The following is a 22,648-nucleotide window of genomic DNA, read 5'->3' as shown; positions in this document are numbered from 1 at the left end:
GCTGATTTGCGGAGGTCCTGAAGATACGGCCAGGGATTCCATCCAGACCAGTTGCTTTCGTGCATTCACTACCAGGACAAGTCTATGGTGGCGAGCCTGGTCTGTGTGATGGACTGGGCTACATCCTCAACTCTCTGCAATTTATTAAGTTCTTGGACTGAGTGTTCCAAAACCAAGCTGTGACAACCCAATAATATGCTTTCTGTGGTGCATCTGCTGAAATTGGTAAGAGTTGTTGGAGACATGCCAAACTTTTTTCATCTCCTGGGGAGTAAAGACATTGGTGTACTTTTGTGGCCATAGCTCCAATGTGTTGGTCCGGGACAGATTGTTGGTAATATTTATGCCTTGGAACGTGAAGCGCTCGGTCATTTCCACTTCGCCTCATCTATGCTGATTGGGCATATACTCCACCACACTTTCTGAAGTCAACAACTTGCTTCGTCTTGCTGACATTGAGGGAGAGGTTGTTGTCATAATACAACGTTACTAATCTCTCCATTTCCTTCCTGTACTCTATCAAATCACTGTTCGATATCCAGCTCATTACACTGGTATCATTTATGGTGTAGATGGTGTTATAGAATTTGTCCACACAGTCATGTGTGTACAGGGATTACACACAAGGGGCTGAGAACGCATCCTTGCCACCTATCCTCACTGGTCTGTGGGTCAGAATGTCAAGAGTCCAATGGCAGAGGGGGGTGGGGCGTAGATGATAATTCCTGGTCCAGGGGTTTAGCAATGAGTTTGGATGTGATTGTGGTGTTGAAGGCAAAGCTATAATCAATAAATAGGAGGTGTAGGTGTAGGTGTCCTTGATCGTCCAGATGTTCTATGGATGATCTACAGATGGTGTCTGCTGCAGTCCTGTTGAGACAATAAGCAAACTGCAGTGTATCTAAGCAGGAGGCTGGACTTAATGTACGCCATGACCAGTCTCTTGGAACACTTCATGACAGTAAATGCCATAGCTACTGGACAGCAGTCATAATGGCAGATTACCTTGCTTTTCTTTGGCACCGCTACAATCAATTAATCAATATGATACTAGTCTTCTTATAACAGGTGGGGACATCAGAATGGAGTAATGAGATGTGAATACTCCTGCCAGCTGGTCCATGCAGGTTCTGAGGACTCGGCTGGGGACTTCATCCAGGCCAATTGCTTTCCATGCGTTCACTCTTAGGAAGGTTTTGTTGCTACCAAGTGAGAGTGATTTGATACAGAAAGTTGCTAAAATGTATGTTTCTTCTGCAGAATATTGTCGCAAAGATTGCTTTTTATCATATAATTTCGTAACATTTCAACCCCGAGAAAACTTCCAATTGACATATCAGTGAATCATTTCGCGAGAAACTAATATTGCAGCACTAAACAGTATTTCGGACCCGGGATAAGAGGGTAAACCATTTCTTGTGCTTTTATAGTGTTTTTAATATACGCTGATGTAAAAAGAGGAAAACAAAAATTACACTGGTGAAAAGACATTGAATGCAAAGAATGGAGCCGAAGGGCCGAATGGCCTCCTCCTATTTTGTATCTTGTGCACGGCCTTACAAAGGGAAGAGAAATTGGATGGGAGGCGGGTTAATGCTTAACTTCCTGTGCATGAGTTTTAGGTGGCTGTTTTGGTGGTTTAAAAAGAATGGTAAACAAAATAATTCAGTTATAAAGCTGCAGACATGCAGATGATTTAAATAAATTGTATCGTGATATTGAACTGTTGGAAAAGTAGGTACCTTGCTGTAATGGATGATTGTTACTTGAAAAAGGGCTGAAGAATATTATGAGAGCCTGTTGAAATGTTTAGAGCCTTGGTGCCTGGGGATCATTCAAGTAATTGAGGCACAGTGAAGCTAGGATGAGAAATGAATTGAAGTAAGGCAGATAATACATTGATTGTAGGCTTTGCGGAATTAAAGTAAAAAATATGGAAAGATCATCTGAGATAGGGCAGCAGTTATGACATTAAATTCAATAAAATGTACCTGAAACTGAATTTGATTTTGAATCTGATTTAGATTGTGTTGCAAAATAAAATGGCAAAAGACTTTATTAGCACTGCTGAATGTTCTGCACATCTTTTGTGATCAAACTTGTGGAAAACTTGACTAAATAATATGAAGATTTATAACACCTCTGTGAAATCAAAAATATTCCATCATTGGCTTGTTTCAAGTTAAAGTTCTCATAACTTGGCAGGCTAATGTTCTAAAATGTCTGTTGTCCGAATGGCTGCTTCCAGCATTTATTGCAGCACCGGAACCTAATTTAATTTCAGCAAAGGAATACCCATTTTGACCTTGCGGTAGCACTAAAAATGAGATATTGTCAAATTTTGTTCTTTGATTTAAGCAGGATTTAATAGGCTGTTAGTAATGTTAAAGTAAAGCCAAGATGTGTATCTGCTTTTTGCGGTTCGAATAGTTTCAGAACAGTTGTTTGACACTGCCTGTCTAAATCCATGGCCTGTTTATGGAGATTCTAGGACTTATATTAGTTTTAATTCTATTACTTAATATTTGAGAAGTGATCATGCTTTATTTTTTCCTCTGCAGGAGCCCCGTTTCCCAGGAGCTTCCAGTGGACCAGTTTGATTGGCATGCAGCTTCAAGTTATTATCACCCTCCCACTAATCACATGAGATCCTCACGGCCTGTGGCGGAGAGCACCGTGATGCTGGATGTCCTGACACTGAGGCACATGGTACATGACTGCACAGCTGTTAAGACCCAGATACTTAAACTGAAGAGGTTGCTGCAACAGGTACACTCTTTAAATTTGCATTTAACTAAGCTTGCTGTCCACATTGTGCTTATTCGATACTAAAGCTACTGTCATGAGATGCATAATTAAGATGGAAGACAAAAGTCCAGAAAAACTATTTTTCAAAGAATAGCAAAGTTTTAGGCACAAACCTTTACAGTTACTTTAATTTCCCTCTGCCATAATCAACTTTCTATTTAGGGTGGTTCTGCATGATTATTTTCAAAGCAAAAATAATTTTATTGCAAAATATAATTAACCTATGTTGAAAACAAGTCTTCCTGTTCTCACATCTGGTCTCCAACACGTGTAACTTCATCTCTGTGACCTGATTGCTGCATGCAGTAAAATATTCAGATTGGTTTAGCCATAAAGTTCTTCAACAATGTTGAAAGATTCATTAAATCAAATAACCTTAGTGCTGAAGCATTAATAGTTCAACTGCTTGTCATTTTGTTTATTCATTTAGACATATAGTCATGTTTAGGAGGGGAATGGGAAATGGGAAAAATATTTAGTACAGCGAGTAGCTGCAGTTCTGTCATATTTTGATGAGGAAAGAACACCATGTGTAACTGATTCAAACAGCAGTAAAGGAGAAGCTGCCAGTAATTTCCATTGTTATAATTGTGTCAGGTTGTAGTGGCACTGCCTATCACAGTAACATTTTCAGATACGTCTCGACTATTGTTTTGCAGGGAAATTATTAAAGGTTCATAGTGACAGCATAAACAATAAAACAAAAGTAGGTTTTATTCAAGATAATGTTTTCTTTAACTCAGTTACAAGTCCTGCTCTTTTTCAAATTTTTAGAGGACTTTTTTGTCATCTGCTCCACTAATTCTCAATATTGGTATTGATATTGGTTTGTTATTGTCACATGCAGTGAGCTACAGAAAAAAACTTTTGGTTTGCATGCTGTCCAAGCAGATCATACCAGATCATACTATTGATGAGTGCAATCGTACTGTTGATGAGTTCAACAGAGAGAAAGAAAACAGAGTGCAGAATATACTGTTACAGCCATAGAGAAATAGCAGATACAAAAGTGTGAGGGTTACAATGTGGTAGATTGGAAGATCAGAGATACATCCTGAGCATATGAAAGGTCCGTTGAAGAGTCAAGGCTGGTTTCCATACACAACTTTTGAATTGAGTTGTTAAATTTTTGTACTGTTTGGAGCTTTGGCGTTTGGAAATAGAAATTAATGCGGAGATCTAAAATTAATTAGGGGATGCCTTAGTTAATAAATGGGGTTTGACCTTGGCAAATATGAATGTGCATCCCGAAGGTTCTGCTTTCATCTAACTACCTGGGTTAAGACATCTTGGGGATGGAGAAAATCTTATAGAAAGACAAATGTCCTCACACTTTTGTATCTGCTATTTCTCTATGGCTTTCACAGTATATTCTGCAATCTTTTTTCTTTCTCACTGTTGAACTCATCAACAGTACGATTGATGAGGAAAGCAGCCAGAGTAATCAAGGACCACTCACACACCACAAGATAAAAATCAGCGCCACAAAAGTAATAATGGATTGATTGTGAGTTGAGAAATGTACAAATTGGTGTAGAATAGATTCAATCAGTGAATTCAATGTGTGGGTTTTGAATCTTGGGGCAAACTGAGACTGGAATGTAAGCAAACCTCATACCTTGGGATGGAGATAAGGTGCAATCAAAATGGTGGGTGGAAGGGTTTTGATGAGGGGGATATTTGGAAACAAAAGAGAAGGGACAAAATAATAGTATAGGGTGGCAAAATAAATAATGACAATGGGATTTTCAGAAAGTGCATATAAATGTAAGTATAATTTCCAATTACAGTCAGAAAGAGAAAAGTGGTTTAAAAATTCTCAAAATGAATGCTCTTTATAGAAATGCACACTAAATTCATAACAAAGTAGGAGAATTAATAGCAAAAATAGATGCAGTCAAAATGTCATTCAAGAAATGGTTGCAAAATGACTTTGGAAAGTAAATGTTCCAGAATATCTTTAGCAGAGCAAGAAAATAATGGAAAAGGATAAGTAGTTCTGATGTTGCAGAATGAGATAGAAATGCAGAGAAGATTAATATTAGTTAGAAAATCAAGAATAGAATCTGTTTGGATAAGTAACAGCAGGAGAAAGGTTAGATTGGTAAGAGTTTTATATTGGCTTCCATATGAAAGTGTTACTTTAGGGCATAGTATGAATTGGGAAATTAAAAGTGTGTTTAACATGACAAATATAATATTTATATATAAAGAGACTGGCAAATTAAATAAAAAAATTATAGTATGGAGAGTGAATTTATGGAGAGTGGACTTCTTGCTGATGGTACAAAAATATGTGACATTAATGGCTGTGTAGAGGACCCAGAGGAGTTACAAAGAGTGATCGCTACAATTTTTGATATCACGTAATTAGTTCAGCGAAGTATCTGGATGTAAGATATCTACCATGATATTGAATGGCAGAACTGACGTGAAGGGCTGAGTTAGCTTGTCCTCTTTTTATTTCATACATTGTTTAAACATTTATTATGCAATTAATGAAGACTGTGCAATTTTAAATTCACTCAACTCATCACCTATATGCCACCTCTGGATAAGAGCAACCTAAATGGATCTTTTGCTTTATTTCTTTTTACTCTGTTGCCAGTAATTATTCATTAGCCTTAAGAGTCTCAGCCTCAATCACTATATGCTAGAGCATTCTGTGTTTCAGTAACTCATTGCTGTAGAAAACCATTCCTTGTCTTTTCCTTCCTTTCTATGACAGTCTTGGACTAATGACGTAATGACCTAACAATCCATTTAGAGGCTACAGCTTTTTCCCCCCATTTCCACTTTTTCTAACATTTATCTACCAAGAAAATATGTTATTTCTTCAAAGATGCTGATCATCTGGGGAATTGTAAGCAAGGTTATTTTGTAAGTTACATGATTTTCATTAGATTGGCAACTTCCTAATAAATTACCCATTATCCCACTAGAATAACAATTGGAATCAGTGAGAACTGTCTACTTCTAAACATAGCACAAAAAGTAAGGAAATTTGTGTTTGGTAGATTATTTCTTTGTTGTAACAATGCTTCTTGGCAATAAATCTTATACCGTTGGAAAGCCTGTTTATTTCCCTTTTAAATGGTGCCACATTTGTAAGGAACATGCATTTGTGGGATGAGCAGCAGAGCTGAGTATATGGGTTGCGCCCATGAAAAATTTGCCAAATCTCTGCCAATGCCAAACAGCTTATTCTGCTGTTGCTATTGACTCTTGTTTTGAGCTTCTGGTACCCCCAGGTGCTGACAAGAATGGGATGCCATCCCACAACAGTGTGTGACCAGGCTGGTGACCAGCATGAGGAGGAGGTGCCAGGCTGTTATGGCTGTGTATGGTTCTTCCACACGCAACTGTGGCTCCTGTTTATTAAATGAATAAATTGTTAAATTGCCAATATGTCTTGTTTCTTCAGACTTCAATCATCCAATCCACCAAACAATCCACCAAACAACACCGAACAAGAGTCAATGGCAGAATAAGCTGTTTGGCATTGGCAGAGATTTGGCAAATTTTTCATGGGCGCAACCCATATACTCAGCTCTGCTGCTCATCCCACAAATGCATGTTCCTTATAAATGTGGCACCATTTAAAAGGGAAATAAACAGGCTTTCCAACGGTATAAGATTTATTGCCAAGAAGCATTGTTACAACAAAGAAATAATCTACCAAACACACATTTCCTTACTTTTTGTGCTATGTTTATTACCCACTTCGTGGTCTCTTTGAATAGGTTACTATTTACTTGGGGATTTTGTTTTAATCACTTCTTTCCAGACTGGGCTTTGTTATATCTGACATATTTTAAGTGCAGAATAATAAGAGAACGTGGTTTGTTTTCTGTGCCTAGCAACATTGTTTGGGTATAATATTTGCATTAGATTTTATTCGAATACAGGCAAAGCTGTTGTATTTATTGAAATGCATTTTGAACTGATAATTTTTTGAAGTGCATGGAAGGGCACCCCCGTGGGACTTTGAAATAAAGCCTTCAAAACTCCAAATAGTGAATAATTGGCACTAGATTGCCTCCTTCCAAAGTAAATTTCAGAGTTTTTTCAGCAGATTTGTTGACTCCAGTCAAAGAAAAAAACTATACGTGATTACAATCAAGCCATCCATAATCTACAGATAAAGAGTATAACATTTAGTGCAAGATTAACATCTGATAAAGTCCGATTAAAAATAGTTCAAAGGTCTCCAATGAGGTAGATGAGAGGTCAGAACTTCATTCTAGCTGGTGAGAGGTCGATTCAGTTGCCTGCTAACAGCTGGGAAGAAACTGGCCCTGAATCTGAGGTGTTCATTTTCAAACTTCTGTACTTCTTGACTAATGAGACAGGGGAGAAGTCAGAGTGACTGGGGGTAATAGTGGTCTTTATTTATGTTGGTGATCTCGCTGAGGCAGCATGAAGTGTGGATGAAGTCAATGGAAGGGAAGTTTGTTTGCATTATGGTCTGGGCAATTTATACAACTCTCCGGAACGCATCCTTGTGGGGCACAAGTGTTGAGGATTATCCTAGAGGATGATTTGTCACCAGTGTTTCAAGATGAGTTTGCTGATAAGGCCATTGTGAACCACTTATTCCAGTTGATGTAGAATTCGCTGATCCACAGGGTGTGATGTGTACTTTTGGTAGAAAGCTTGTGAAGCCTGCTTATCCATTTGAGTAATCTCCACTAGATCCTTTTTTAACCTCAGAATATTGGCAAGCATCATCATTAATTCATTATTATAGTTCAAAATAGGAATGCAATGTTTCATTATACTTCCTACTTTCACTTTTCTTTGGGAGGTGTCCGCTGAAATAGTGGCTTATTTGTTGCTCAGTTTTATCTTTCCTCTCTGTAACTTATACAGTGATGCACAACCAAATATTTTAAGTACAATCAACCTAGTGTGGACAAAATGTCACACCAGTCTAAGGAAGGAAGCATAACACAGACAAAAGGAAGGCGTAGAACATTAGGATTCAGTTTGGAGAAAATAGGAGGCATCTTGTTCCGACTTGCTAAAGATTTCTGCAACTGAATTCATGCCAAAACTTGGGACCTTTTCTGTAATCTGTACACTTGGGAAAAAATCGATAAACATAAAATGATGAGCCTCAAGCGGTAGAGATATTGCAAGCAAGGCCATAAGATTTCTATTGAATGCAGCACAACTAAGTTCTTAAACTAAGTTTTAGTAAACTAAGTTATTCTGAAGGTCTCCAATATAAAAAAACTAATAACTTTGCATGAATATTTCAAAAATCTGTAATGGAGATGTGGATTTCCATTAAATAATAGCTAAAATGGCAGTGAATAATTGCCCATTTTCATGACTATGTATTTGACAGCTGAGCTCATTTAGAGATCAGTGGGTATGTAAATGGCATTGCTTGTTAATAGATAAAGGTCATAATGTACTGGCAGTGTACCCTTGCTGAAATATGAGATTCAGTGTCACATTGTTATGATTAACACTTTCACATTCCAAACAGTGCGTGTTGCACTTTCCCATTTAGTGCCCCTTTAGGACTTTCCCATTTAGGACGAGAACAATTATCTAAAAGCCATAAAAGGACCATGTGAAACATGTGCATCGTGCTTACATTATAGCAAACCGAATCTTAACTCAACTGATAACAAAGTCACAACTGCTATACTAAGTAATTTGGAACCAGGAAAACTAACAGAGCATGTCAGTCATCTTCATGTCAGCCATTTCATTGAACAGCATTTGTTGTATATTGAGTTTTGGAATGATATTGACCATGCAAGACAATCTCAGCCTGCAGGACAATGAATACAAGTCCTGCTGCTGTTCTCAATATTTGAGTTTATCACTTGCCAGCAGAGGTTTATCAGATCAGAATCTAAATCGAATGTGATCCCATGGAATTACTATTCTTCTACTGGGAACCTTCTCCAGTCCTTACCCTCAATTTCCATCCAAACCCTTTAGACAGTTATTCTGAAAAGCCTCAATGAATCAGCCATATTCCCACTGATGTGTATCCAAGTCCCAGCACTGTGTAAAACTGGCGTCTCATGCCACCATAACTGTACAAATGGATTATGCAGCTAATGAATGGGTAATTGAATATGCTTCTATATGATGTCTGCTCTCCCCCAGTTGTTTATGTACCTGATAAAATGGCATTTAGGGAAAGAAAACAAGCTATATGTCAATACAAGCCATTTTCTCCTCAGAATCTGGTGAAATAATAAAATCTTTTTGCAATAAAATAAGCAAAACAAGCATTTGTTGGAAATTTATTATGTGCAGTCCAGTTTTCCAGTTTATAATGGAAAAATCTTCCCAATGAAACATGTTCTGGTCTCCTACTGGGTCCAATAACATAAACTCAGAAAGTAATAGGTTCATATTTGTTGCTTGGCTGCTTTGACCTTGGTGGAAGGAAGATTGGTGTAGAACAATGCAGTTTTAGTATTTCAGTAAACCTAAAAGAAATGCCACTACGATTGGAAGTTCTACTGATTGAAAACAACATTACTATTGGCAGCAGCTTCAATCTCACAACAATGTCCTGAAACCAATCACAGTAGCATCATCAGCTACTGATGTCAGGCAAGGATAATTTAATAAAACTTTTAAATGGAATGAGCCTTGATTACTAATGCAAAATAATTGAATTTTCCAAGTGTTTTGTGGAAGAAATTAAAATGCAAGCATTTTTAGCTTAATGTTTCTAAATCAGAAAAACACTTGTTTAATTATTTTTCCTTCTCTTTGATTGTTTTTTTGTTGTTTAATACTTAAATCATCCTCTTGATTTACATGGACTTCAGCATTAGATGGCTAGATCCTATTGATTTCAGACAATTGATCTCTGGTCCTGTTTTATTTTCACAGAAACTGTTAACTTGGAATTCCTTTTTTATGGTTGGTAAGAGTCATGCAAATCTATTGCAGATGCATTCATCCTTCTTTGCACCTTATGTGACTTGCAACCAAAAATAAAAATTTAATTTGGGCAACTAAAACTCTGATAAGGGAGTGTTGCACATTAGATAGAGCCAGTTCATTTGTAAACTTGAAGAAAGAGTCATCTTGGAGACAACTTGCTGCTGATCTGGGAACAAAGAGGAATATCGTCGTTATTTTTTAAATTACTTAGGTCATTTAGGAAGAAGAAATTTGATTGTGGTTCAGTGCATCACTGGAAGCCACATGTAAAACTCCTAATATTTCACTTTAATAACCAGTAACAATTTTGTGTTTTACATTATGGTAATGTGAAGCTGAAATTGCTGTATAATTAGTTATAAAAAAGAGGAAAATAAGGCTAATGCGATTTTTAAGACATTTGCAGTAGCTCTGGGGACATGCATAGCAGATATAAGGTAATCTGAAGTGGAAGTGATTGCAATGCAGTATATTTCATCAGAGTTTTTATTATAACTTGAACCCAAGTGCTGAAAGTTATAGTTAGGAATGCTGGTTCAAGTTGACAGTATCTGTTTTTAAATGGAGCCCTCACACTGCTGTAAGTTTACTTCAGCACCACATTTGGTTGTTGATGCCAGAGACTGCAGATGCTGGAATCTTGAGCAAAAAACAAAGTGCCAGAGGAACTAGTCAATAGTCAATAGTCAATAGTCGTTTATTTGTTACATACACATAAATGTGTAGTAAAATGAAACATTACCCGCAGTTGAACAATAAGACCAATAAGATTAATCAATAAAAATGCAATAACACTTACAATCACAACTAACACCAAACAAAAAGAAACATCCATCACAGTGAGTCTCCTCCAGTCCCTCCTCACTGTGATGGAAGGCCAGAATGTCTTTTTCTCTTCCCTGCCGTCTTGTCCCGCGGTCAGGCTGTTGGAGTTGCCACGTTGGGGCGGTCGGGGCTCCCAATATTGAAGCCCCCGCTGGGCGGTGAAAAAAAATCCCGCGGCCTATTTCAGGCCGCGCCGGATGGTGAAAGGTCCATGGCCTATTTCAGGCCGCGCCGGATGGTGAAAGGTCCGCGGCGGGCCGACCCAAGCCCCGCGATTCGGGGCGGGCGAACACGTTGCCTCTGCCGCTGCCGGAGCTCCCGATGTCGGCCCCCATCCAGGGGCCTGCGGGCTTCCGACATCCACGCGGCCCGCGCCGGAGCCTCCGGAGACGAGTCACAGCCGTTCCCGCAGCATTCGCAGGCAGCCAGCGCCACAGGTGGTGAGTCCGGACCGCGGGCTCTGCGAACCAGAGACCCAGGTGGTCCCAGGTGCATGGCCGGTGGTAGGCCGCAACGGGAACGGAGACACGATACAGAACAAAGGTCGCGTCTCCGTTCTGGAGAGAGAATGTTACAGTTACAGTTACAGTTCCCGTTCCCTCCCACCCCCCCCCCCCAAAACATAACATACAACACTACATCATATTAACACTACAATTGAGACAAAAACAACAAAAAACACAAAAGACAGACGGACTGCAGGCAAGCCGCAGCTGCGACGGCAGCGCTGGCTCCTCCCTAGGATGACATTTTGGGTCAGCATCTTTCTTCAGACTGTTGGAGCAGTGGGGAGAAAGCTGGAAAAGGGAGGTGAGGTAGAGCAAATCTTGGCAAGTGATAGGTGGTTGTAGTTAAGGGAGGTACTGGCAGATGGGTGGAGGTAGCAGAGATAGTGACAAAGGCGACGCATGGAAAGGAGACAAAAGGGTGTCAGATAAGAAATGATGAAGATTGAAACATAAAGCCTGAGAAAGCCTGTGAACATGGGGGTGGGAAAGAGCAGAGATCAAATGGAAATGAGAGACTAGATGGGAGATTGGGAGATGAGTGTATGGAGGAGGGGAAAGGAGAAGCTTGAACAGGGGGGTGGGAGAAATATTTGTGCACCTGTTAGTGGAGAGTGTGATTTAGAGGTTGTAGTGGAATATTATTTGAAATTGGAGAATTCAATGTTCATGCAGTTGGATTGTAGGCAGATGAGATGCTGTTCCTCCAGTTTGCATATGGCTTCACTCTGGCAGAGGACAAGCGGTCAATATTGGAATGGGAAGGGGAGTACAAATGGCTGACAACTGCCTTTGCAGACAGTGCAAGTGTTCTGCGAAATAGTCGCTTCGTCAACACTTGGTCTTGCCAATGTAGAGGAGGCTACATTGGGAGCACCATATGCAATAGACAAGGTTGGAAGAATTGCAGGGACAAGTGTTGCATCTCATGTCTTCTGTCTCACCTAAAAGGGTTGCTGAGATCTCTGGACGGAAGTGAGGGAGGGGTTGCAGGGACAAGTGTTGCATCTCATGTGGTTAAAGAGCACAGAGGGGGCAGGCTGGGTGGGAAGGGATGAGTGAACCAAGGGGTTGCAGACTGAGTAGCCTCTACAGAAAGGAGAAAGTAGTGGGAATTGAAGGTGTCAGAGAATGAAGAGTTGGATGTGGAGGCTGGTGCGGTGAAAGATGAGGAGCAGGATAATTCCATCCTTGTTCCTCTGGGCAACTGCAGGAAACAGGAGGCACGGCTGAAGGCTCCCTCTACAGCAGAGGGGGAAACATTGTTTGCTGAAAAGGAGGGCACCTTGGATCTCTTGGAATGGAAAGCTCATCTAGCGAGCAGTTTTGCATTTCACTCCTCTTCTTTCCTTATCTGTCACCCTTTAATCTCCTTTTTACCTCTAGCCTTTGTCACTACCTTTCACCATCTTCTGACTCGCCATCACCTAATTTGCCAGGCTTTGCCCACCCCCACGTCTCTTTTAGTTTTCCCCCCAACTCTATCTGTCTGAAGTAGGGTCCTGCACCAAAACATCATCAGTCCATTCCCTCCACAGATGTAAGGTGACCTGCTGGGTTCTTCCAGCACTTTTTTCCCCTCATATTTTCTTGTTCTCTTCTGAACTACTGAGGGATTCCCATAATTTCTGTTCTGAATTCCCAATATATTTTGTAGGCATATGTTTGACTGGGTTTAATGCGAATACTTTCAATATAGCTGGAGTATCAATACAGTGTAAACATTTAAAAACCTACAATTACTACCGTGCACCTTATAAAGTGATCCTGTGCAAATAGATTCCACCCTCAGCTAGCAGGTTAACACTGCACCAGAGTTATTTTACATTTGGTACAGACCATACATTGTGTTCTGCGGCAGATTCTGAAATAAGAATGCGGCATCACTACAGCCTAGAGTCATATCAAGGAAATGTATTCAATGCAAACACCGACTATTTCTCAGAGATGCAATAAAAGATGTGTGACTGATGGTGGACTATTGCCAGGAGTGGCAGAGCAATAATTAACAAAGAAAACCAAATGTAGCAGCAAATCGGAAGCCTGAAGTTGTCCAGCTGAGGTAATGCTGCACTTGTAATATTGTATTAATTTCTGATTAATGAGCCACAAGGGAAAGATAACATGGCCTTCTCCAATGCCAGAGGACTGACATATAAATGGGAGTTAACAAACTTGGGTTCAGTCTCAGAAGAAGACAAATGAAAGTGAACCCGCTGCATTTTACAACGCACAAACCAGAAATAATAGTTTAATCCAGAAGATAGACACCAAAAGCTGGAATAACTCAGTGGGTCAGACAGCATTTCTGGAGAAAAGAATAGGTGACGTTTCGGGTCGAGACCCTTCTTCAGACTGAAGAATGATCTCAACCCAAAATGTCACCTATTCCTTTTCTCCAAAGATGCTGTCTGACCCGCTGAGTTACTCCAGCTTTTTGTGCCTACAGTTTAAACCATCATCTGCAGTTCCTTCTTACACGTTTAATCCAGAACATTGTTTCTGCTTAATTCATGGTTGCTAGAGGATGTTGATACAAAATAATGAAATAAACAAAATAAAGATTTGAATTTCTACAATGTCTTTGATATCCTCTGGTATTATGATTAAGTATTGAAAGGAAAATCACTATTATGATGTAACAAAAGCCATTGGCCAATTTGCAATTACAATGTTGTAATAAACAGATAATCTATTTTGGTGACATTATCTTTGGGGCTACCAGTAGTCTGGATACTAGGGTGATGCTACTTTGAAATAGTACAATAGGATCACATGTGTCTGCCCAAGAGGGTAAACAGGATTTCAGATATACTGAAAACTGGTTGTACCCTCTCGGACTGCACCAGCATTATCCATTTTTTTTCTCTCAGTTTTCTTGAGGTGTCTGGGGTGGTGATTTCAACCCATAGTCATCCACTTCAGACATTCAGATGACTGACTTCAGCAGACACCCAGACAAATTTGGGACTGATTTCATTGCGTGCTTTGGTGCATTAAAGGTGATTGGTACGATATTGGTAACAATATCACAGATGTTCTGTTAATAAAGCAGTTGGATATTTTGATGGAGTGGTAAATTGGCTGTTTCCATGGATGCATTAGTTGAGCTGATTGGTTTCACTCTTCTGTATCACCATCATGTGGGAAAATAGGTACACAAGCTGAAAGGAAAATAATTGCATTTGTCAGTTGACAATCCAAGTGCTGTCTAATTGAGGCATCAAAGATCCAGATTTCATATTGTGTTTTGATCTGAATTAAATGAGAGATTTTGCTCCCATTGATCAGGAACTGGCTGACAGATTGAAATGTAGGTGTTGGAGGGCCATGTAATTGTGCTCAAATGTTGTATCTGCTCTAATAATGTGTCTGATAGGCAATCAGCATTGCATAGGAAACAAGCTGATGTTGTTAGCCAGGATAGAATAGCTTGTCTGGGTTAATTTGCAAGGTCTCTCGTGTTGTAATGAAGAGGCCGAAGCACTGCTGTTAGCGACACGGGTGAGAATAAAAAGTGACTGGTTTGCTAACTGTGGTGCAGAAGTGAGAAATACTGTTTGAACTTGCCTTAATGCTAAGTGTAAATCCCATCAGATTAGTTCCTAGTGTCCGGTACCATGCTAAAACAATGTCAGGTTTCATTAGAAAATGTGCTCTTCTGGCTCTTTAGTTTATGAAAACATTGATATTGGAAATAGTAATGTATCAATAACTTGAGTTCCTTGTAAACCAGCATGCTGGTTTTGAATTTTTAGGCCATTTATTTCAAAAAAAAATTCGTTCAAACTTGAATCCTGACACTATATATTTATACCTGTAGAGTTACAATGACCTATTTCTCCTGTAGAATTGCTTTGCTCTCTCTGACCTGGGAATGTGATGAAAGATATCTTTTTGAAGATGTTTGCTGGCTCTATCTATTTGTTGGTGTGGCTGTCAGATATTTTGACGCTTCTCCATTGTTTAGTGAAGAAATGGTTAATCAAATCAGTTTTGAAGTTGCTGGTTGGGTTTGATGTAACTATCTGAAAGAAACTCGCTTCAATTATGAATAATGCATCTTTGATGAAGGCTTTCCAACTTGAAGCATTAGCCCTGTTTCATTTTTCTCAGATGCTGATTGGCCTGCTCAATATTCCCATCATTTTCTGTTTTTTTTACATCAAATTTCTGACAGGTGCAACTATAATTTTAATTTTATGAATTTTAGTTAGAAGATAACGTGAGATTACAAGATTATATGATTACATTTGTGTATTTAAATGGTAACCATATTTTAAATATATTTATCTTCGTTTTATTATGACTTTGTTAAATTATTCCTTGTGTCTTTTTTCACCCTTTAACTGAATTGGTGTCGGTAGAAATTGCATTTTCCATTCATCGTTTTGGACCATTTGTAGACAAGAGGCTGAAGGGACATGGGCATTGCAGGATATAAATTTAGTTCATGCAACATGGGATTAGGTCATTTGACCCATAATATTCACGCTAACTAGTGGATACCCATCCATATTAATCCCATGTTACAGCACTTGACAAATGTACCCCATTGCGCTTCCATGCTGAGGGGATTCAAGTGTTTGTCTAGGTACTACTTAAGACCGAAGAAGAGTCTCGACCCGAAACGTCACCTATCCATGTTCTCTAGAGATGCTGCCTGACCTGCTGAGTTATTCCAGCACTTTGTGCCCCTTTGTGTATTTCTGTATTAACCAGCATATGGGTATTTCTACCTACTAATCACTTACGGCATACCCTAAAGCCATGTCCCTTATCCTAAATCTAGACCCTTTAATTTTATCTACCTCATGTATGGTGAAAATTTCCTTCAATTTACTCTATCTACAGTTCTCATTATTTTATGTACCTCTGTGATGTTCCCTCTTAACCTCCTGTTCCAAGGGTCATAGATCTAGCCAGCCTCTCCTCATAACTGTAATGTTCCATGACAGGTAACATCCTGGTGAATGTACTCTGCACCCTCTCCAACACTACCTAATCTTTGCTATGGTGTGGTAACCTGAAACACACGCAGTACTCCAAATAAGATCTGACCATTCGTTTATAAAATCAGAGCATAATCTCCCTGCTCTTGCATTCAGTAGCCCGAGATATGAAGGAGAATATCACATATGCTTTCTAAACCGCATTATCTATCTGCGCTCCACATATCTTTGGCCGTACACAAAGGTCTGTTTGGCTCAATAATCCTTTGACCTACTGTTGATGGTGTGTGCCCCAGCTTCATTAACCTTCTAATAATGCATCATCTCACATTTATCAGGATTAAATTAAATTTACCATTTCTCGAACCAATTCACCAGCACATTGACAGCCTCAAGCGACCTCCACATTACTAACAACTCCACCAATCTTCATGTCAACAGTGTACTTACTGATCATGCCTCCTACTCCACATACAAATCAATTACATATATTACAAACTGCAAGGTTCCCCGCTCTATTACCCATGGAACTCCACTTCCTGCAGGTATCCAATACGTACATCCATCTTTGGGGCAACAGAGGAAACCTGATCACCCGGAGGAACCCAATGTCTGGATAGGCCACAGGGAAAACATGCAAACTCCACACTGATGACCCCCAAGGTCAGGATCGAACCTGAGTCTCTGGTGCTGTGAGCCAGCAGCTTTACTTGCTGTGCCACTGTGCTGTCTACTTTGGAATATCCTGAGGAGAAACATAGAAACAAAGAAAATAGATGCAGTAGTTGGCCATTCGGCCCCTCGAGCCAGCACCGCCCATTCAATATGGTCATGACTGATCATCCAAAATCAGTACCCCTTCCTGCTTTCTCCCCATATCCCTTGATTCCGTTAGCCCTAAGAGTTACAGTACATCTAACTCTCTCTTGGATACATCACATCAAGAAGATGCGTGGTGAAACACGTTCTTCATTCTTTCTAATAGACATGTATCTTTTTTTAAAAAGCTAAGAAATACTTGATTCCAAGACAAAACCTTTGACTATCCGCAATTATTTTTGTTTCATGTTTTCATATTCAATCATGGTCATATTGTGGAGGTTCAGATGAAATAAGACCAGATAAATTACATTTTTTATATAGTTTAATAGCCATATTAATTGGCTATTGCACAGTAGTGTGGTTTCATATAAACTAGTTTCATCATCAAAGGCAGATAACTGAGCGGCAGGTCAACCACTCTTCTTGTGAAAGCTATCTGATCACTGTCCTTAAACCGCTTCAGCCTGTTATTCTGTGTGCTAAATAAGTTTAAAATAAAAAGTACTTTCAATCCTTCTAAACAGTTTTTCGGCAGTGTCATGTAATGGAAACCTGATTGTGAAATGAGACTCGCTGTACTCTGTGATTAAAACCAATGTTAATGTTCAAATGATATTTTAAACTGCCCAAGACCAACAGCAATGAAGTGGTTAAAAGATATTTTGGGAAAATTGAGAATCAACAAATGTAATAAACTAGAAACTACATGCACACCTTCCAGTGAACTTTAAGCATTCATACTGTCATTCCTAATCCTTTAACTTGTGAAGATACCAATGATTTCTCATATTCTCATCTTCCCTTGTGGTCATTTACGAATACTCAGGTGCTATGAGACCAGTTCCATTACATTTTTCATAAAACTACTGTCACATTAAATGAAACAAAATGAAATTTCCACAGAATGTAAATATTTGGTTATTGCATTAAAAATCATAGAAGTCGATTGGATTTTATGAAGTTAAGTCCCTCTGATTTGTATCAGATTACAATATTTACATTTTGCTTATTTTTATTACTGAGCCAACTTGAGCATAAAGAATTTTCCTCAAATTTGATCACAAGCATGCAATATTTCCATTCTCATTTTGAAGAGAGTGTAAAATTGAACTGTTAATTTATTAATTTTTCCATACTCCTTTCTCCCTTCACTTTTCATTTTTCACTCCTTTTTGAATACATATGAGGAATAAACAGGAGAATAATCCATTATTGTATAAGAGATCTGAAGATGTGATAAACTTACAAATCATTGGCAGAAGCCGATTGTAAACTCACATGTTTGCTGAAGTAAGAGGAGAGTATAGAGGAGAATTGCAGTCAACAAAAGGTGTGCAATCAATACTACTGCTGACTAGAACATTAGGTTATTGTCTGTTAACACCATTTAATATTTTCATTGTTGATCGTTTGCCTTGTGCCACTCTTCAGTTCTAATCATAGCCTCAAATCCCCCAATATCCAAAAAATGTATTAATCTCTACATTGATGTATTCAGTCACTGAGTCTCCACAGCTATTTTTCAGTCAAGAATTCCAAAGAATTAACATATTCTAGATGAAGAAATTCCTTTCCCTATTAGTTCCGAGCAGTTCTATTTTGAGACTGTTACTTTTTTGCACACATTTTAGTAAAAGTCTTACCACACACATAACCACAATCTTAGTTAAGTACAAATGTATATGATTAGTACACTGACACAGTATACAAGAGTTGTATGTTTTGGCACCATTTTTCATGATTCAAGTCTAAGTTGTTATGTGTAGACATTGCAGCCACAGTGGTTTGATAGTGTAAGGTAGAGATATTTTAATTGGTTTTAAATGGTGCCAATCAAGGGGATTGCCTTGTCTTGGATGATGTTAGGCTTCTTGAGTGTGAGCAGAGTTGCACTTTCTCATGTAGGTGAAGAGTTCTCTAACGCATTCCTGACTTACCTTGTAGATGGTGGAAATGCTTTCAGGAGCTGGGAGGTGATTATTATGGACACCCAATTTCTGACTGCACATTTAGTCCAGGTTTTGCAGCTTACAGGTATGAGCTGCTGCTTTGCAATTAGAATGAAACATACTATGACCATCAGCTAATATTTCAACTTGTGATCTTATGATGGAAAAAATAATTCAGAAAGAAAGTAAATGCAGCTGAAAATAGTTGGATCTGGCAACCCTCAGACGATTTAATGGCAATATCATTGGTGTGAGGTGATTGTACAAATTGTTCAATCACTTTACTTTGTATAAGTTATGACTACAGACTAGAAAGTATTTCACCTTGTTTCCAATTGACTTCTCCATTGAGTGCAACATCAGAGCATTTATAATTTATAGATAATTTATTAGGTATTTATGAAGAATTATAACTCAACATTTTGTTGTGCATGGTTTATGATTAATTATTTACATACTAGGAATACTCGAATTTACAATATTAATATGCCATCAAATTTTATTAGTTAGGAATGTTGGAAGCATATTAAGAATGTTGCAGAGCCCAATTATCAATTTTACATCTTTCTTATATGGATGATATTCTAAAGGGCTGTACTAGTAAATAACTATCAGGAGAAGTCCAGTACCCACCTACAATTATCAAGAGTAATCCAGTGTCCGCTGATAAATGTTAGGAATAATCCAGTGCCCACTTACAATTATAAGATGGAATCCAGTGCCCACTGGTAACTGTCTGGATAAATCCAGTTGTACATTGGCAGCCATTGGGATGAATCCAGTGCCCGCTGGCATCTGTTGGGAGAAATCCAGTGCCCACGTAATTATCAGATTGAATCCAGTGCTGTCGGGATAAATCCAGTGCCCACGCAACCATCGGGATACATCCAGTGCCTACTTACAATTATCTGATGGAATCCAGTGCCTACTAATAACTGTCAGGTGACAGTGCTCGCAGACAACTTTCGGAAGAAATACAGTTTCTGCTGGTAACTGTTAGGAGTAATCCAGTGCTTGCAGACTATTTTCAGAAATCCAGTGCCCACTGACAACTGTTAGGAATAATCCAGAGCCTGCTGATAAATGACAGGAGTAATCCAGTGCCTGCTGACAATTGTCAGGAGAGATCCAGTGCCATCAGCAGCTGCTGTTGTGATAAATCCAGTGCAACTGCCAATTGTCAGAAATCCAGTGCCCATGTGGAACTGCCAGGAGAAATCCAGTGCCTGCTGGCCACAGCAATGGCACATTCAGTGTCCACTGGCAACTAGTAGTAAATTTCTAATGATCACTGATAATTTTGTGTGGAATTCCAGTGCTCAATGACAACATTACAACTTTCAGGAGCATTGCAGTGCCCAGCTACAAATGAGAGTAGACTGATCAAGTATGTAAAATAGAGAAAATGAAGATCCATAAATAATATAGGGAAACATTGAGAAAAAGGAAAATATCTGAAGTGGAAATTGAGTGTGATTTAAAGAAAGTAAAGAGATAGCAACAGACGAGCAGCAATATTGCTTGAGAAAGAATGGAATATTTCACTGGCGGAAGGCAGATAAAATTGGCATCAGAACTGAAAGGAGAAAAAACTGGAAAAACAAACTAGCTTGTCACTTTATGAAATTATTCAATTAAATTATTTTAAAATCAATGTGGTCTATAACATCTATGTAAAATCTCAGTTCTTTTGATAAATAGTTCAGTGAATATAGGGATCATCTCATTCAGTTTACAAAATAAATTCTAAAATTATCACATTGAATAAAAAGTACAGAGTAATAAAGAAAACAAGTCACTGACCTGCTGCCACTCAATTTAGTTTTCAGTATGTGACCGTGTCCCCTCTTGTATTATGGTCTGTGTTTATTGCATTCCAGCCAACGGGAGATATTTCTTCTATCAGTGTGAAATCTGGAGAATTGAGTGTCGGAACTGAGGCTTTGGTCTGAATGACAACCGCTCACATTTTATATAGAAAACAGAGGTAGAACTGATCAAATAATTGTGCCACCGAAACTTTATTTCGACACCCATCAGAGTCATGGTGAAGCTTCACTTCAGAAATTCATCTGCTGTTAATGATGTCATAGATGACTATTAATGAATAAATAATGAGTCGTACTCTCATTCCAGGAATGAAATGATATTAAGCACTTGAATGCTGAGAAATTGGCTGACTGTTTACCAATGGTGAATTGGAAAGAAAACAGATCACTTACCAAACCAAAACGGTGTGACTGTTCCTATAAATACAATCTCAAAGAGTTAGATAACTACTCAGATTTAATGGTGGATGGGAAGGAGAGTTGTGAGGAGGGTGCAGATGTGGGCAGATCAAGCTGGTGGACAGGAATGTGCAGATAGAATATAAAGTGGATAAATGTGAGATAATGTAATTTGGAAAGAATTTTTAAAAACAAGCTTAATGGCTTTCCAATGACTACTAAAACAGCAAATGCCTTGGTGTACAGGCTTCCTAGCTTGAATAAGCTGTCCTTTGAGGCAAAATTGATTAAAATTGACCTGTGGTCAAGTTTATCGGAATGAAACTATACTCTGAACTGTACAAAGGGATTTTGAGTACTTCACTCTTCTTTTAGGATTTAGTGCATCATTAGCAGTTTCAAGCTGTGTTAAAACATTAACAAGTGCTTCAAAGAGCAGATTGCAGATGTGTATATTGCGAGGCTGAATCTCCTTAGTTATTAACCGAGTACGAGTGCATTTTAACATTTGCGATGCAGAGGGAAGCCATTGTCAGCCAAAGGAAAAAGATCCGCCCAGCTTTCAGTAATAAGCCCCTGTAGATCACAGTTCTTTTGCACATCCAATGGTGTTTGTGTGCTAACGGTACACCTGCCTCAGATGGTGAATTCCAGTGAATGCTACATTTTGGGTAACATTTTTCTTCATCTTACTCTACATCAAATGATTCCTCTGTTAAGAAAAAAATATCCCTCTGAATTGTCTGCTCCCCTTATTGCTTTATTTGTCTGAATGAAGTCTCTCTCAACTTCTGTTGTCCAAAGAAACAAGCTTCCCAATTCTTTCCTCAAGGTTTCAATTTCCGAGTGTTGCCAAAAAAGTCTTGTAAATCTGCTCTACACCCTTTCAAGTCCAACTCCATTTTTCCTGCAAAACAGAGAGCAAAACTATATGCAGTGGTCAAGTTATGACCAAAGTAATATTACCACTGAGGTAACAGCTTTCAACTGCCTTTTCTCAGTTGCCCTGATGCTGCCTTTTTTAAGACTAATTATTGTGATGATTGCACTCATAATGACGTAGGGAGAGTTTTTTGTTTACTTGCGCATAGCCCTTCTCAGCACCTCCTGACTACAGGTTAGTTTAGTTTATTGTCACGTGTACCAATATACAGTGAAAGGCGTTCTGTTGCGTGCTATCCAGTCAGTGGAAAGTATATATGATTACAAATGAGCCGTCCACAGTGTACAGATACAAGATAAAGTGAGTAACATTTAGTGCAATATAAAGTTCAGTAAAGTCCAATTAGAGATAGTGCACGAGTGTCCAATGAGGTGGATGGTAGCTCAGAACTACTCTCTAGTTGGTGATAGGATGGTTCAGTTGCCTGCTCGAAAATCATAGCGAACTTTCTTGTATCATTTGGGATAATTTGACTTGGATGCAATGGACCTGGCCTTCACCTGTGAATGTACCTCATGGCTCATCCGTAATGTCCGGTTGGGGAAGACTCGGATTGTGTTCTTCAACATGCACTCCTTTACGCACTTGCTCCATGATCCAATGTTTTTCTCATGCACTACCAAAATGACTTGGTTGTACAGACAAGCACCAATAGTCAGAATTGAACCCTGATCTCTGGCGCTGTAAG

The 22,648-nt window shown here is 38.9% G+C and overlaps 1 protein-coding gene across 5 annotated transcripts in view; it reads left to right on the top strand.

The window, feature by feature from the left end:
- The window catches only part of ccser2a (coiled-coil serine-rich protein 2a), a 356,049-nt gene that overhangs the window by 209,649 nt on the left and 123,752 nt on the right, over positions 1–22,648 (top strand). For all 5 annotated transcript variants that reach the window (XM_078428296.1, XM_078428297.1, XM_078428299.1 and 2 more), the window contains exon 7: positions 2,562–2,769. In XM_078428296.1, the coding sequence (XP_078284422.1) occupies positions 2,562–2,769 (208 nt within the window). The remainder of the gene's footprint in view (positions 1–2,561; positions 2,770–22,648) is intronic.

This window comes from Rhinoraja longicauda, chromosome 35 (assembly GCF_053455715.1).
Source record: "Rhinoraja longicauda isolate Sanriku21f chromosome 35, sRhiLon1.1, whole genome shotgun sequence".
NCBI lineage: Eukaryota > Metazoa > Chordata > Chondrichthyes > Rajiformes > Arhynchobatidae > Rhinoraja > Rhinoraja longicauda.
The sequence above is the reverse complement of the archived record's forward strand: the minus strand, read 5'-3'. Positions and strand labels throughout refer to the sequence as shown.